This window comes from Rhagoletis zephyria, unplaced genomic scaffold (genome assembly GCF_001687245.7).
Source record: "Rhagoletis zephyria isolate East Lansing unplaced genomic scaffold, Rhagoletis_zephyria_1.1 Rzeph_scaffold_04806, whole genome shotgun sequence".
Taxonomy (NCBI): domain Eukaryota; kingdom Metazoa; phylum Arthropoda; class Insecta; order Diptera; family Tephritidae; genus Rhagoletis; species Rhagoletis zephyria.
Genome location: NW_016161889.1, coordinates 20,535 through 36,289, shown reverse-complemented (window position 1 = coordinate 36,289; position 15,755 = coordinate 20,535). Strand labels below are relative to the sequence as shown.

The following is a 15,755-nucleotide window of genomic DNA, read 5'->3' as shown; positions in this document are numbered from 1 at the left end:
AACTTCGGGCTCACTCCTAACAATATAACTGCCCCGCATGAGTCATACCTCATCGATAGTCTTTTAAGTCTAAATCTTAATCAAATTAATAAGTATGTTAACAAGTTAGATAGAATTCTAGATCTAATCTTTGTAAGCGACAATATAATCTGCAATATTGAGGAATGTTATTGTCCTATGTCTCAGTCGGACATGCATCATCTGCCACTAATACTGAAATTTGAATTGTACAAATTTTTAAAATCTGCTCCTGTTAAGCAAGTTATCTTCAATTACAAGTCTTGTGATTTCGGCAAGCTAAATAACTCGCTTTCCATGCTCAATTGGGATGAATTACTTTCAGGACAGGATGTTTCTAATTGCTATTATTCTTTTAAAACAGCGTTAGTTGATTTATGTAGGGAAAATGTGCCTATTTTGAAAAATAAACCACATAAGCTACCATGGTATAATCGGGAGTTAAAAAAGTTAAAGAACCTTAGGAATAAATTCTTCAAGAAGTTTAAAGTTACAGGAAATCAGATTTTCTTTGATAAATATCAGAAATATGCTAAAGATTTTAATTGCTTAGACAAATTCCTTTATAAAAACTATATTTTTGGGGTGGAGTTGAACATTAAATCTAATCCAAAAGCTTTTTGGCAGTTCATAAAGTCTAAGAAATGTGGCTCTTGCATTCCTTCGACTGTCTTTTTGGACGATAAATGTGCTAGTGGCCCTACTGAGGTGGCGAGTCTCTTCGCTGAATTTTTTAGTGCCAACTATGTCTGTGATGATGGTAATTCCTGGCCTGATATAAACCACGATTCAGCTACGGAGTTAAGTTTTGGGACTCTAACTCTGTCCCTTGATGACGTGGAAGCTGGCATTTCTAAGCTGAAACCGTCTACGAAAGCGGATGTTGATGGGTTTTCTGCTCTTCTCCTCAAGAACTGTCCCGCTCTAATTCTACCTCTACATCGTATTTTTAATTTGTCTCTTGCGTCGGGTGTCTTTATCGAGGATTGGAAAATTACTTCTATTAACCCTATACTTAAGAGTGGGAATAAAAATAATGTTCGCAATTACAGGCCCATTTCTAAACTGTCAACTGTATCGAAACTTTTTGAATCTATAGTCAAAGAAAAAATGTATTTTATCACTAAAAGTTTAATCCTGCCTAACCAACATGGTTTTGTTTCCAATCGATCTACTGTGTCTAACCTAGCTGTATTTTGTGAATACTGTATGACGTCTCTTTCTGCAGGTTTCCAGGTTGACTGTATTTATACGGACTTTAGTAAAGCCTTTGATAGAGTCTCTCATTCGATTTTACTTAATAAGTTAGCATATCTTGGCTTCCATTCTGTTTTTTTGAAGTGGATTAAATCCTACTTGATCAACAGGCGCTGTGTTGTCTCGATAGATGACATTTCGTCAGATGCATTCCTTGCCTCCTCTGGGGTACCCCAGGGAAGTATTTTAGGTCCTTTACTTTTTATATTATTCATAAATGACATTAGCTCATGTTTTTCATTCGCAAATTTTTTGCTATATGCCGATGACCTGAAAGTATTTTCAATGATCAGAAACGAAAGTGATGCTACTTTGCTTCAGGCCGACATTAATAATCTCAATCTTTGGTGCATAAAATCACGCCTCTCTTTAAATATTAAAAAGTGCTTTAAAGTAACTTTTGCAAAAATTCATAGTCCTTTATCAACGAGTTATACAATCGCGGAGTCTTCGCTAGACTCTGTTGCCGAGGCCAAAGATCTTGGCGTCATTTTTACTTCAAATTTTTCTTTTAGTAGGCATATTAATCTTGTGATTTCTAAATCCTTCTCTGTTTTGGGTTTCGTGAGGCGGAACTGTGTAAAATTCTCTGATCCCTATACTATTAAATTACTATACTCATCTTTTGTTCGTCCCATTTTGGAATATGCTACATATATTTGGAGGCCATTCCACAAAACTTTTATAAATAGGTTAGAACGTGTCCAAAAGGTGTTTCTTAAGTTCGCATTGCGGTCCTTAAACTTTTCGGATCCTATACCACCGTACAGTAGTCGTTTGCTTTTGCTTAACCTTAAGTCATTGGAAACGAGGCGTTCTGTACTTTCCCTGACTTTTGTTTTTAATATTATTAATGGTAGTGTGGATTGTCCTTTTCTCTTAGGTCGCATAAATTTCAACATCCCTCAGCGAGTCTTGCGTAACATTTTGCCGTTCTATTGTGAATTCCATAGAACTGATTACGCGCGCAATGCCCCCTTGGTACGTACCTTAAATGAGCTTAATTTGATCTCGAATTCTATCTCACTTGATTTCTCTTACTCAAGAAATTTGTTTATTAATCTTTTGTATTCTTTCTTTTGAATCTTGTATCCAGTTTAATCAATAGTTTTAGTGTCCTGCATATATTAATTTTGTAACTAGTCTGTAAGAAACTACTGTTTCATAGACGAATAAATAAATAAATAAATAAATAAATAAACTTGTACATGGGTAAGGCTTCCTCAAATGGGCCCCAAATTTAACTAGATTAATATATTTCAATGATATTCAGGCAGCACCGAGTTTTGTAGTCGAAAAGTACACTGTGTAAATTTTGTTGCAAAATTCCAAATACTTTTTTTTATCAACAATTGAAAATTTTTACAGTGTTTTGGACATTTTAATTTTTTTTGAAAGTAAGTGTCCGAATGAACCAATTTTTTAGGTGCAGACTAAACACATTAAATTATGCAATAAAGTTATTTGCGTTACAAAAATATTTTTTTTTTTGCTTTTCAATCATTTTCTATGAACAATTAAACATTTAAACAATTTCTGCGCCTCGTGGACGAAAGTTTCTATAAACAACTTATGTAATAAACATTTCTGCATTTATCTTGCCTTGTTTTTATTTGCCAGTGTGCTTGCCCGACTCTCGCGGCTCGATCAAGCCAAACTATATCAAAATGCAAATATATATTTTTTTAACTTCATTTAGCTTTTAGAAAACTTATTGCTAAAAGATAAACAGAATAACGCTAAGGCCGGCCTCCTCGTTAGCAGATCTTTAAATTAATCTTTCGAAATAGAGAAAATAGCTTTCTAGATACATACATAGTTGCCGGAATAGAGAATTGCCATACGAAAGACTTTTGTCTTTAAAAAGACTGTGGTGAGTTGAAAGACAGATGTCAGAATTGGCTTGTTAGCGGTATTGTTTGTCTTTCAGAAAATCGTTTCTAAAAATTAAATTAAATAAAAAAAAACTTTTCCTTTTTAAAGCAATAAAATCTAAAATTTAAAAGAAAATTAAATTTTAATCGCAAGAAAATTAAATAAAATAGTTCATATGTATCTAAAGAAAAATAAATAAAAAAGGAAAATGAAAAATTTTCCTTCCCGCCATTGCGACTGTTTAGGCAGTGCGCTCAAAATCATATAAATACTATACTTATTTTTATATTTGATATCAAACTGAACGAAAACAGTGAGTGATGCCACAAAAGATGGGCCGCACTGTGCCCATACTTAAATTTTTCATTAACTAATGAGCCCGTATCTTCTAACTCTGAGAGGAAACATTAATTAAGAGACTAAACGATCATTAGTTAATTGCCCGTTGGAGCTAATTTAATGAACGTTTCTGAGTGTAACTGTCAGATTTAACTCCTCGACTCAGTGTAAACTGTCGCTTAGGTGTTAACATTATTCTTGCTGCCCTCCCAAAGCATTTTTGAGTAAGTTCCTCAAAGCGAAGGCGGTTTCAGTAAATAAATACAAGACTCATTACATAATCAGTCCAGTATTATTATTTTTAAGATGGTGTTAAACATTTAACAGTTAACCAATGTTTATGAAATTTCTCACCCGCTAATGTACTACAATCAACTTTTCTAAAAGTCCGCATGACGCCAACTTTATTAAAAAGTGTATTACGTAAATTAGCATGAATTGGGGGAACAAAGAAGCAATTGCTGAAGATACACAGATAAACAAACAAACCAACAAAAAATAATTGAAATCAACAGTAATGAAGCAGGCGGGCAACAAATAAAAATATAAGCGCGGCCCTGCACAACCACAAAATGGAGAAGAAGCAGCAGCAGTAGCACATTGGTTTCACTGTCACAACAATAACAACAACAACAACACTTGAACAACTTTATATGGTCAGTCACACTTCAAGGACACAATTCAATTACATACACTCGCTTGTGTAAATAAATAATAGATTCATAATTTTTTTCGTCAAATACACTTCAATAAAGCAATTCAAGAAAAAAAGGCGCAAAAAATGAACAACAATTAATTTTTGTATAATAATTAATAAAGAAATTTGTATTTAAATGTGTCAAAGGCAGTTGTTTGGTCGGTAGTGTTGATCTACAAATGGAATTATTGGTAGATATCTATGCATGGTGTGCGCTTACTTAAGTATCTACTTGGTTATAGAGCAAAGTGTGAGTGGGAAATTATGTATATACTGCCATACATTAGGGTGGGACATAGTTTTTAGGAGAGCGAAGTTTTTTCCTAAAAGATTAAAACATTAACATTGTAAGAATATCAACAGTGATTAGATCTGAAAGGAAAAAAGATTTTAGATTAGCGGCAACCATAAAGAAAAACTATTTTTAAAAACATTTCACATTAGGCTGGGACATACATAGTTTTAAGGGCAAAGATAAAAAAATAAAATCCCGAACCAGGAACCTATTCAAATCTCTAAATGTAGAGATAGATTTTAAATTAGCGGTAACCATAAAGAAAACCAATATTTTAAAAACTTCTCTGAAGTAGATGTTTTGTTAAAATTTTTACATTAAAAAAAAACACAAAATAAGGAGGGATCGATTCTCTTAAGACACTATGGAAAATATATCAGCTCTATCAAACTTCAACAACCTCATCAACTTAATTTTTTTGAATTAATTACCTCTAATTAGGTTCTACCTTGTTGTGCACTCCTTTATATTTTGGTTTATCAAAGGTTTTTATTTTTAGATCATTGCAGTCATTATTTTTTTCGATTTTTATTTTTTCGCTAAAAAATAATCGATATGACCAATTGAAATCTTTCGTGATCTAAAAATAACAAATAAACGACCAAAAATTTATCGGAAAAATAAAAATTATAAAAGAACGGTTAAATTTGATGAGAAAAATAGAAATCCAATTTGAACGGTTAAGTTATTGTTTTTATTATAAAATAAATTTAAACAGAAATTGTTAACAAGTTGTATGGAAGAAAATGCGGAACACCCTCGACAAAAAAAAAAAAATTTTTAAATCAAATGGATTTTTAAAAATTTTCAAACTTTCCCATTATTGGGCCTTATGAATAAAAAATAAGCAATTGCCTTTTCTTAAAATTTCAGACCTTTTACACGATTTGTTCTAACAAATTTAAGTAAAAGGTGTGAAATTTTAAGAAAAAACAGTTGCTTATTTTTTATTCATAAGACCTATTATACTAAAATTGAGTAGGCTACAAAACTGCATACCCAATGAAATTCTGATTAAAATGTTGAAAATTTTGCTGAAATTTTTTTTCAATTTGTTAAATTTTCCTAAATTGTGCACGAAGTATTAAACTTTGATTAATATGTTTTATGTTATAGAATTTACTATATTTTTATTAAAAATTAACGGAAAAAATGTATCACGTAAAATATTGTGAATATTGCGAAAAAATAAATGTGTGCTATTTACGTGAGCGCCACTGTATATACTTAGATGGCGATCGATTTAATAGAAACTTAAGTCAATTTCTAGAGTGAAAAAAATTTCTTCATCTTGCGCCAAATTGCTATTCTTATACATTCTCTGTGGCGGTAATTGAGTTCATAAAAAGTGGAGGACTCTTCTTTCTAACCTCTGACGCTTTTAAAACATCCAAATTAACCAAATTTTGAGTGTTTTTCTCTCATCGAAAATGTCAAACACAATATGAACCAACCTAATGTACCAGCAAGGGCAGCAATAAGAAATAAGTAAAATTATTATAAGTAATATTAAAAAAAGAATACATATTTACATGTAAATAAAAGTTAACATATAACAATAATTTAAATTCATTAACGCTTTTGTTTTTGTTTAAGTACAAAAGTACGTGCTCATTAAAACATCTGCATATAAGTAAGTAATCAAAGTCAGTCAGCTCTTAAGTGGGCAATGGCTTAGGGCAATTGGCGCAATGCAACGCGTTTGTTGGTTTTGTTTCTGTTAAAGGGGGAGTGCATGTGTGTGCGTGCTTGGTACATGTGAATGCTCGGTTTCTCGCCGGAAGTACCATCACAATTTTGGGTGCTTTGATTTAAATGCAAAGCAAAGAAAAAAATATATAAAAATAAAATAAAATAAATAAGAAATTCAAAAAAAAAAATAATAAATCGAAAAACATTTCCCAATGCGTGCAGCCTTTAAAACTTATTTCAATTAACGAATTTTCATTTTCTCATGCTCTAAGCATATTAATCGTTTATTACGCGCGTACATGTTTCGCTGTTTAGCGGAACATATTTTAAAAGTATGTAGCTAAGTACACGCATAATATCCCACATACTTACATACATACATTCATTGTACATTTCTGAACATTAATACATACATATATACATTAGACCGTACCAGAAAAAAAGTTCAGTCTAAATTATTTTTGCAAGGCAATTTGGAAAACATTTTTTTTTTTGCGAACGTAGGGGTTCCCTTTTACATTTTTTGTCATTTACAGACGGATCTTAAAGTATAATACACTTAGGTCTCTTTTTATGCGGTACATGTGTTCCTCAGAAAGCCGCATAAAAAACAATCCGCATAAAAAAGTTCTTTACTTAAATACAAAAACAGGGGATACGTTCCAGTATTTTCAAAAAGCGAATAAATTCAGACACTCCGTTTAAAAAATTCTAAAAAAACCGCATAAAACCATCCAGTGAGGCAATATTAAGAAAAACAAAAAAAAATTTATTTCTTCACTTCAACAACTTATTTTTCTATGTAAAACTGAACATTAATGAAATAAATAAAGATTTATCTCTATTTTGACAAAAAAAAGAAAAAAAATTTCACAATAAATACATGAATTATGTAAAAATAAAAAGACAAATTACTTATCTCTTATACACTGAAAAAAAGTCATAAAACTCTCAAAAAAGCAAAATCTCTACTAAAGGCATAGATTCAAATCCACATAAAAAACGCATAAAAAGAGACCTAAGTGTATATCGATATTTTGGAGACGAGAATATTCTTTTTGTTCCCCGTTCCAGCACTTATCCACCAGATCTCAGTTCTTGTCACCCTAACGTAAGTAAATTAAAGCTTTCCAAAAATCATTAAACCTTTGCTAAGGAACTATTTTAATTCGGTCAGTAGCACTATTTTAAAATAAGTTGTTTATTGCCAAATGAAGCTGTCACCGAAAAGTGTAAAAACGCGAACTTTTTTTGTTTGCTTGTAAGGTGGTACGTTCTAATGTACATAAATATGTATTATTACCTTGAAATAACTTTAGCTTTGCGCCGAATCAATAAAATACTAAAATATCTACAATTTTTTCTAATCCGTTTGCGTTTTTTTCTCATTTTTGTTTGTTCTGTGTGATTAGTTGTTGGCAAGATTAAAACATTTGCGTTTTTTTGTAGCTTTTTCTGTGACTCAGTTTTGTAGTTTTTTTTTCAAATTGTGTTCATTTTTGTTAGATTCTTCTGCTGCAATTTGTTTGTAGTAGATAAATATGGCCAAGTACGTGCTAAAAGCTAGAAAATCAAATTTTGGCGTACTTACTTATTTTTAATTGTACTTTCGCTTTCGTTTTTTATGAAAATTATTTTTAAATTTGCGAAGGTAAAGCGCATTGCGCTAAGTAAGGTAAGAAAATGTGTGCGTTTTGAAATTATGGCTGCCAAAAACTATTTTCGGAATGAAAAAGTGAAATTTAATCAAAAACACATAATAAAATTGCAATTTGACATACAAGTTTTTTTAAATATTTTTTTATGCATCTCAATTAGATTTAGTTACATGTTTTTACGATGAAAAAGTATATCAAATGTGCGATACAAACTTCAATATAAAAGGGCAGCGAAGTTGAATGATAAGTAATCAAAACTTCAAGGAAATTTGTAAATGATTAAAAACAAAATATTGTAAAATAAAAATGAAAAAAAACAAAAAAACAAAAAAGGGATTAAAAAAATAAAAAAAAAGATATATATATATATATATATATATCAAATACATAATAAAATAAAGAATAAAAATAAAAAATTAAATACTAAACTAGGGATAATCAAAAATAAAAATATAGTAAAAAACTAGAAATTAAAACCATAATAATAAATTGCATAAAAACAAAAGAATTAAGAACAAATATAATATAATAAAAAATACTAAAAATTTAAAATATGTAAGTAAAATAAAAACATGTAATCAATCAAAAAATACTTATTTAAAATGATAGATAAATAAAATAAAGCAAAAACAGTACAGACAAAATTAAACTAGCATTGAAAATGTAACTTCCGTTTTAAAATACATTAAAATAATAAAATAATTTTTCATGCAAAAGTAAATAAGAGAAATTTGTCGAACCAAATATATATATTTTTTTTTGCAGCAAAGCTCAATTTTTTGGGAACAAAGTTATAGTCCAGAGCGCCGACAAGATTTCATGTATTTCAATTCAAATGTATCTAGGTAGGGCGAGAGATTGAAAAGGTTCAACGATCTACAAAGGTTTGGAACTGCAAAACAACAGCCTTAGATCGGCGAAAGTCCCTGAATGGTGACGGAACGTAGAACCGAAATTCGTGCGAATGTTTTAATCTATGGTCACTGGTTACTAGGGGTAGACGGTGGACGAAGCTTAAGATGCTTTACAACATCGCAGTTTGTCTTCTGTTAGCGCCTGAGGATTACTTGCATAGTGGAGCATAAATAATCCGTGAAAGCGCGAATTATCTAAAACCTAACTAACCATTTCTGGACGGCTGCTACCGCTGGGAGTTTGGATGATTGCATGATTTTGAAGCAAAATAACTCGATAGATAAATCAAAACGCATATATCGGAACTTGCGAATGGGAATAAGCACCTTATTTAACCACTATTGAAGCCGACGATGAACAGACAGCCCATCAACAAAACAAACTCGCAGACAATCATCATATTCACGAAATCGCCCCAAGTGGAGTTGAAGTGTAAGAGTAGCAAGTTAAAGTCTTACTAATTCTGATTAGACCCCGACATAGGTAAACCTCTTGCTCTACGTGTGAAAGAACCCCTAATATTAACCATATCCTAATCATCCCCTTAAAATATACATAACTTGAACTGTGAAGTTGAGTTGAGCTTGGGAACAACAGTTCATAGATTAGTTGTTTCGAGGAGAGTTATGTAACTACAATAACAACAACAACAACAACAACAACTTAGTCANTTCCCCTTAAAATATACATAACTTGAACTGTGAAGTTGAGTTGAGCTTGGGAACAACAGTTCATAGATTAGTTGTTTCGAGAAGAGTTATGTAACTACAATAACAACAACAACAACAACAACAACTTAGTCACGGCGATAGTCTTCTAAAATGAAATTCCGTTCGAATTATAATTCGTGAGAGATAATCGGGATCTACTTTTTAAAGGCAAGTCTAAAGATTTTTTGTAGAGTAGAGTAGTTTTCTAAACGTTTTTAGGGAAAATACAAGTAAGATACCTTTGCTGGAAAGGAATACTATCAAATATGATTTACAGTGAATTCTCGACTAGAGTCGTTTTACTTGCAGTTCTCTTTAGTAATTCTTGAAATGCGTTTAATAATTTAAAAAAAAAAAAAATACTTGAATTAAAGTGTAAATTATTTTCAATTTAATCGGCTGTCGACACCTCTGCTTGTCTTGAAATATAAACAAAGTATGCGAAGAATTTCACTTGATTGAACTCACTAGCCCAAAAACTATTTAGACATGCAATTAAGTACAACGCCAACAAAGAAGAGGTTAATTAAATATCCAATTCAAACAAATACATGCGAGAATAAAACTTCTGCTTGCTGAAAGTTCAATCAGTGAACTTCCCACGAAAAATAGCGCAATAAGAAATTCTTTGAAACACATATGAAACATTGAAAATTTCTCAAGTTCTAGATATTTGCTTTTCATGCTACATGCTGTAGTTTTGTATATTAAGAATATGCATGAAAATTACTTATGTACGTACATACTTATACACACCTATGCAGATATGTACATACAAACATACATACATATACATATGTATTTCCAATCAGTAAAAATGCGAGTCAAAATTTCTTAAGTGCAAATGTATTGAGTGCAGAGTTTTAGTATGCATGATAAGCCACACACAGACATTACCTACCTGTAAATCTATATGTAGTATGTATGCAGTTGAGTTTATTAAAATAGCATAAGTAGGTCTTTAATTATAGCTAAAACTTGACATCAAAATTTTGAGAAGAACAGTCAGCTAAATGTTCATACAAGCGAAAAATTTTTTGATAGATTTTTTGATTACAGTTTTGAAAGGGAATATCGTCCCAAAGCTACGAACTTGAAGGTAAAAAAATATAATAGCCGAAAATTACAATTGGGTCTAGGCATTAATAGAGCAATGCAGAAAAGCTCGGTCAAGGATTGTCCTTTCAGCAGCATTCTCCAAAAACTAGTAACTATACTTGAAGTCAATCAAAACATAATTCCATAACATTTAGTTCTGTGCAGAGGCTTGAAAGTATCTGCATGCCTATACATTTTAATTAGAAATATTTGATGATTGAAGAGTAGGAACTATGACCATAATCGAACTGGCCAAACATAGAATAAATACTTGCAATTTGCATTCGCTTATTAAAAAAATTTTTTTGAGACATTCATTTTGGAACTCTGGATCGTTCACTTTGGATAAACACCTTTATTTCGGAGACATACAAGATCTGAAAAAAAAATTGGCAGGCGTCTTTATGGGAATGATATTGAAAAAATATATTTATCGATAACAATACCGAAAAATGTATCGATAACAATATCGAAAACTTTATTGATAATAACACCAAAGCTATATCAATAAGAATATGCCAAAATATTTATATAAGGTATTTGTCTTGCCTCATGTGATGCCTTATTTAAAAGGGATTCATAAAAAAAAAAATTTATTTATCGATAACAGTATCGAAATATTTATAAGTAGTTGCGAAAAAATATATATATATGAAAATTTATCGATATGTTTTTGATGCAAAATGCCTCATGTCATGTCTTATGACGTTTTCGTTTCTACAAAAAATGTTGCCTTTTGTTGCCCGGTTATTAGTGTTTGTGCTTAGAGGGCAATGATAAGGTAACCTTTTTTGGTAGAAACGAAAACGCCTTTAATCGAATGATATTGTTGTGACAAATATATCGTAAAGTCCAATACATATCTATAGAATAAAAATTGATAACGATAACAAAAGCTATCAATAATATCGCTGATGAGCACTTGTCGATTAAAATATCAAAAATAATATCGATAAAAATATACAAAATTTATCGGCAGTCGATAAGCAGCTTGATACAAACATCGGCCACGATAGTATAGGAATCTAAGAGCCTACAAAAACGGATATTAAATAGATAGGAAATAATTAAGTTAGGTTCCATAAATGGAAACAAACTAACATACAACGACAATGCCATCGATAAGTATATATATCAATAAAGATATGTTTAAATTGGTTTATCGAAAATAATACCTAACAAATATATCGATAACAAAATCAAGAAATATATGAAAGTAACGAAATGTATTAGTAATAAAATTTATCGGTTTATCGGCAAATCGATGTGGATAACTTATTGATATTTTAATCAAAAACAACGGTAATAAACGGCATTGTCATTGCCACTGCTAATTTCTTGCACACAACTGCGCCCATACAAAGATGGCAATAGTACAAGTGCAATAAAAGAAAAAATTAAATTCTTTCAATTGTTTATATGTATAGATATGTATGTATGTACATAGTTTCGCTGCAAAATGAAAGCACACAAAGCATAAGCGAAGTGGAAATTAGAGCAAACAAAAAACCAGGTACCTAGTAAACAAAAGAACTGCGTCTAGAAGAAAAGGAGTATGGCGAAATGGAGTATTGCAGGAAGAAAAATAAGATTAAAATTTTGAAATCAAAAAACAAGACATTAAGAAAAGTACCTGTAGGTACAAGAAAATAGCGTAAAAGTAAAAAAACTTTGAAATTTTCAATTTAAAAAGGTTAAAAAAAAAGCTTCTAGAAAATAAATTAAAAATGCCAAACGTGCAAGTGCATATTTGCAATCTAAATCTAAAACTGAACTTCCACTTATTTATTATTTGCCCATTTTCCCCCAGCTACTTGTGCTAAATTTAGCGGGCGCGCACTTTTCAAAAGTTCAGGCAAGCATTAATAAGATTGCCAACAACGGTGGGGCGGCTATGGTATGCCATAATTTTTCTCCAACATGCACTGTGGCAAACTAAAACTATAAATATAGTATAGCAATATACACAAGTATGTGCATTAGGGTGCAGCACTCTCTATACATAAATAAATCGATACTGTTTTTCCAACGCAAATATAAAACTTATTATATAAATAAATATTTCGAAAAAAATATTAACATTTACATGAGCTGAAACTAATTGAAAATATGTAACTCCAAAAATTGTGTTTTAAAAAAAAGTACTTTTTTAAGGCATTTTTTCTAAAAAACCAACTCAGATGATAGAAGAGCTTAAGTTTACAATATTTGAATAAAAAAAATAAATAAAAAATAAAAATGGAGATATTTTCAAATCGGTCAAGCTCACGTAAGACTTACTATTTTCCGGAAACTTTTTATGCGGAAGTCTTAAAATATAATACCTTAGTTTTAGAATTCCGGTGGAAGCCCCGATTTTTTTTTTGTTTGTTTGTGATGCACCCTAATGTACACACAACGTATACACACATAATTCAGAAGTGCTTCTTCAGGTGCAAGTGAGCAGCAGCAACGCGTACACAAAAAAAAAAAATATGCGACCAGCGCGCGGTGGGGCCTGTAAGCGTAAAGTGGGGCTATGAGCGGACAGCGGAGTGCATGCAGTTTAAGGTGTTCTTTGTGTTCTTTCTGGGCCGCGCGATGTCATGCGGGTTAATGCGCGCATGTGGGAACTACTGTTGTTGTTTGTGGCCGCTCTTGTTGATTGGTGCGTGCTGCTGCTGCCGCTGCGCTAATATAGTGAAGTTAAAGAATTTCGCGCGCCGCGCTTTCAGTATCTAAATAGCATAAAATCATGTCTTCCACTTTCCAAACAATACCAAAAACATTGTTGAAGGTAACAAGAAAGTAGTGGAAAAGAAAAAAATTAAATATTTAAAGACAATACACAGAGGGCTAACTACTTTCGCGACATGCAGCAAAAATGGGGGTATAGAATGTGGTAAAGAATTTGTAATGCGACGAGCTGAGCGCTATGGCTTTCATAAGCTAGCGGAGTAATTTTTATGATTGCGCTTGGGTATGTGTGTGCGCGCGTGAAGGGTAAGGAAACGAGCGGGCACTCATAGCTTCTTCTTTTTATTAACTGTCAGTTACGCGCTTGAACAAACTATAAAATTAAAATGCTAAGGTCAAAAGGCTACGAACTATGCGCGCTTTGGGCAAATTAAAAGCTGCCCTTAGCTTAGCTCAGCGTGACGCTGCTACTGGTACTATGGAGTACTGCCGCTCTAACTGTTCGTTGCCTTGCATGCTAATTTGCTGCGCACAATGAACTGGAGGAAAATTCTAACAACACCGTCGAACATACTAATACATGCGCCTTCAATTATCGGGTGGCACATCTCTAACTTCACAGCAGAGCAAGTGTTGAAAAGGCATGCGGCATCAGCCGCGCCGCTTGGCGGGTGATTAAAATCGTGTCCAAAATAAAGTACCTACCAAAACAGTTGTCTTCTTATCTTACGCGACGCGGTTTGTGCCGCCTAGCTAGCTAAGCACACAAAAACAAGTCATTCAGAGAGCTAAGTAAAAAGAAATCTATCAGTTCAAGCACGCACACACAAACAATCAAGCTCTTATAAATAAAGTAAGTAATTGACTAAAGCTAATAGCAAGCTTGATAAGACTAAGTAAAACAGCAAGAACGGGAGCGCGAGCGCAGAAGAAAAAAATTGGAAAAAATCGAAAACAAATTTATAAAAGTAGTTAATAGCAAGAACTGCACTAGAACAATTTTTATAATTTATCTTATCTTGGTGTGCTTGAGTCATGCCTGTGCGCGACGACGCTCAAGTACTTTGATACATATGTACATTTACATGTATCCATTTGCTTAATTTCAAGGGTGGCGACGATAGTGCCAGTGTGTGTACGCTCTTGACGGTCGCCCAGCACAACAACAAGTTAAGTATAACAATGAACTTATTTGCCATTCGCTGTGGCTATCTTTCTACACTGCTTTTATTATGTATTTGTATAAATTATTCGCTTTGCTGATACTGCTGGTTAGTTTGTAATTTTTATGTGCAGAATTCTTTGAAATAGATATGAAAAATAGCATTTTTTTTTTGTTTTTTTTTAATGTTTTTTACCGCATAACTTTGGACCTGGTAGTGCCTCAGAGGTGGTCCTATACTAATTTGGTTTAGATCCGATTATTGAATCATGAAATATATAGATATATAGATGTTTTTTTGGAGTCGGTTTTTTTTGCTAAAAAGTACTTGTTATCAATATCTTCAACTTTAACTTCGACTTCATTTTCATTTAAATCTTCATAGTCATCTTCATCTTCATCTTCATNAGCAGAGCAAGTGTTGAAAAGGCATGCGGCATCAGCCGCGCCGCTTGGCGGGTGATTAAAATCGTGTCCAAAATAAAGTACCTACCAAAACAGTTGTCTTCTTATCTTACGCGACGCGGTTTGTGCCGCCTAGCTAGCTAAGCACACAAAAACAAGTCATTCAGAAACCAAAGTAAAAAGAAATCTAGCAGTTCAAGCACGCACACACAAACAATCAAGCTCTTATAAATAAAGTAAGTAATTGACTAAAGCAAATAGCAAGCTTGATAAGACTAAGTAAAACAGCAAGAACGTGAGCGCGAGCGCAGAAGAAAAAAATTGGAAAAAATCGAAAACAAATTTATAAAAGTAGTTAAGAGCAAGAACTGCACTAGAACAATTTTTATAATTTATCTTATCTTGGTGTGCTTGAGTCATGCCTGTGCGCGACGACGCTCAAGTACTTTGATACATATGTACATTTACATGTATCCATTTGCTTAATTTCAAGGGTGGCGACGATAGTGCCAGTGTGTGTACGCTCTTGACGGTCGCCCAGCACAACAACAAGTTAAGTATAACAATGAACTTATTTGCCATTCGCTGTGGCTATCTTTCTACACTGCTTTTATTATGTATTTGTATAAATTATTCGCTTTGCTGATACTGCTGGTTAGTTTGTAATTTTTATGTGCAGAATTCTTTGAAATAGATATGAAAAATAGCATTTTTTTTTTTTTTTTTTTTAATGTTTTTTACCGCATAACTTTGGACCTGGTAGTGCCTCAGAGGTGGTCCTATACTAATTTGGTTTAGATCCGATTATTGAATCATGAAATATATAGATATATAGATGTTTTTTTGGAGTCGGTTTTTTTTGCTAAAAAGTACTTGTTATCAATATCTTCAACTTTAACTTCGACTTCATTTTCATTTAAATCTTCATAGTCATCTTCATCTTCATCTTCATCTTCAT

At 32.2% G+C, this 15,755-nt stretch overlaps 1 protein-coding gene across 1 annotated transcript in view; it reads right to left on the bottom strand.

Annotated features, from left to right (window-relative positions):
- Positions 1-616: 616 nt before the first annotated feature.
- Positions 617-15,755, bottom strand: part of LOC108371227 (uncharacterized) — a 20,338-nt gene continuing 5,199 nt past the window's right edge. Inside the window, exons 2-3 of the mRNA XM_017626733.1 lie at positions 12,481-12,489; positions 617-913 (exon numbers count right to left, since the gene is read on the bottom strand). Coding sequence (XP_017482222.1) covers positions 835-913; positions 12,481-12,489 — 88 coding nt within the window. The 3' untranslated portion in view covers positions 617-834. The remainder of the gene's footprint in view (positions 914-12,480; positions 12,490-15,755) is intronic.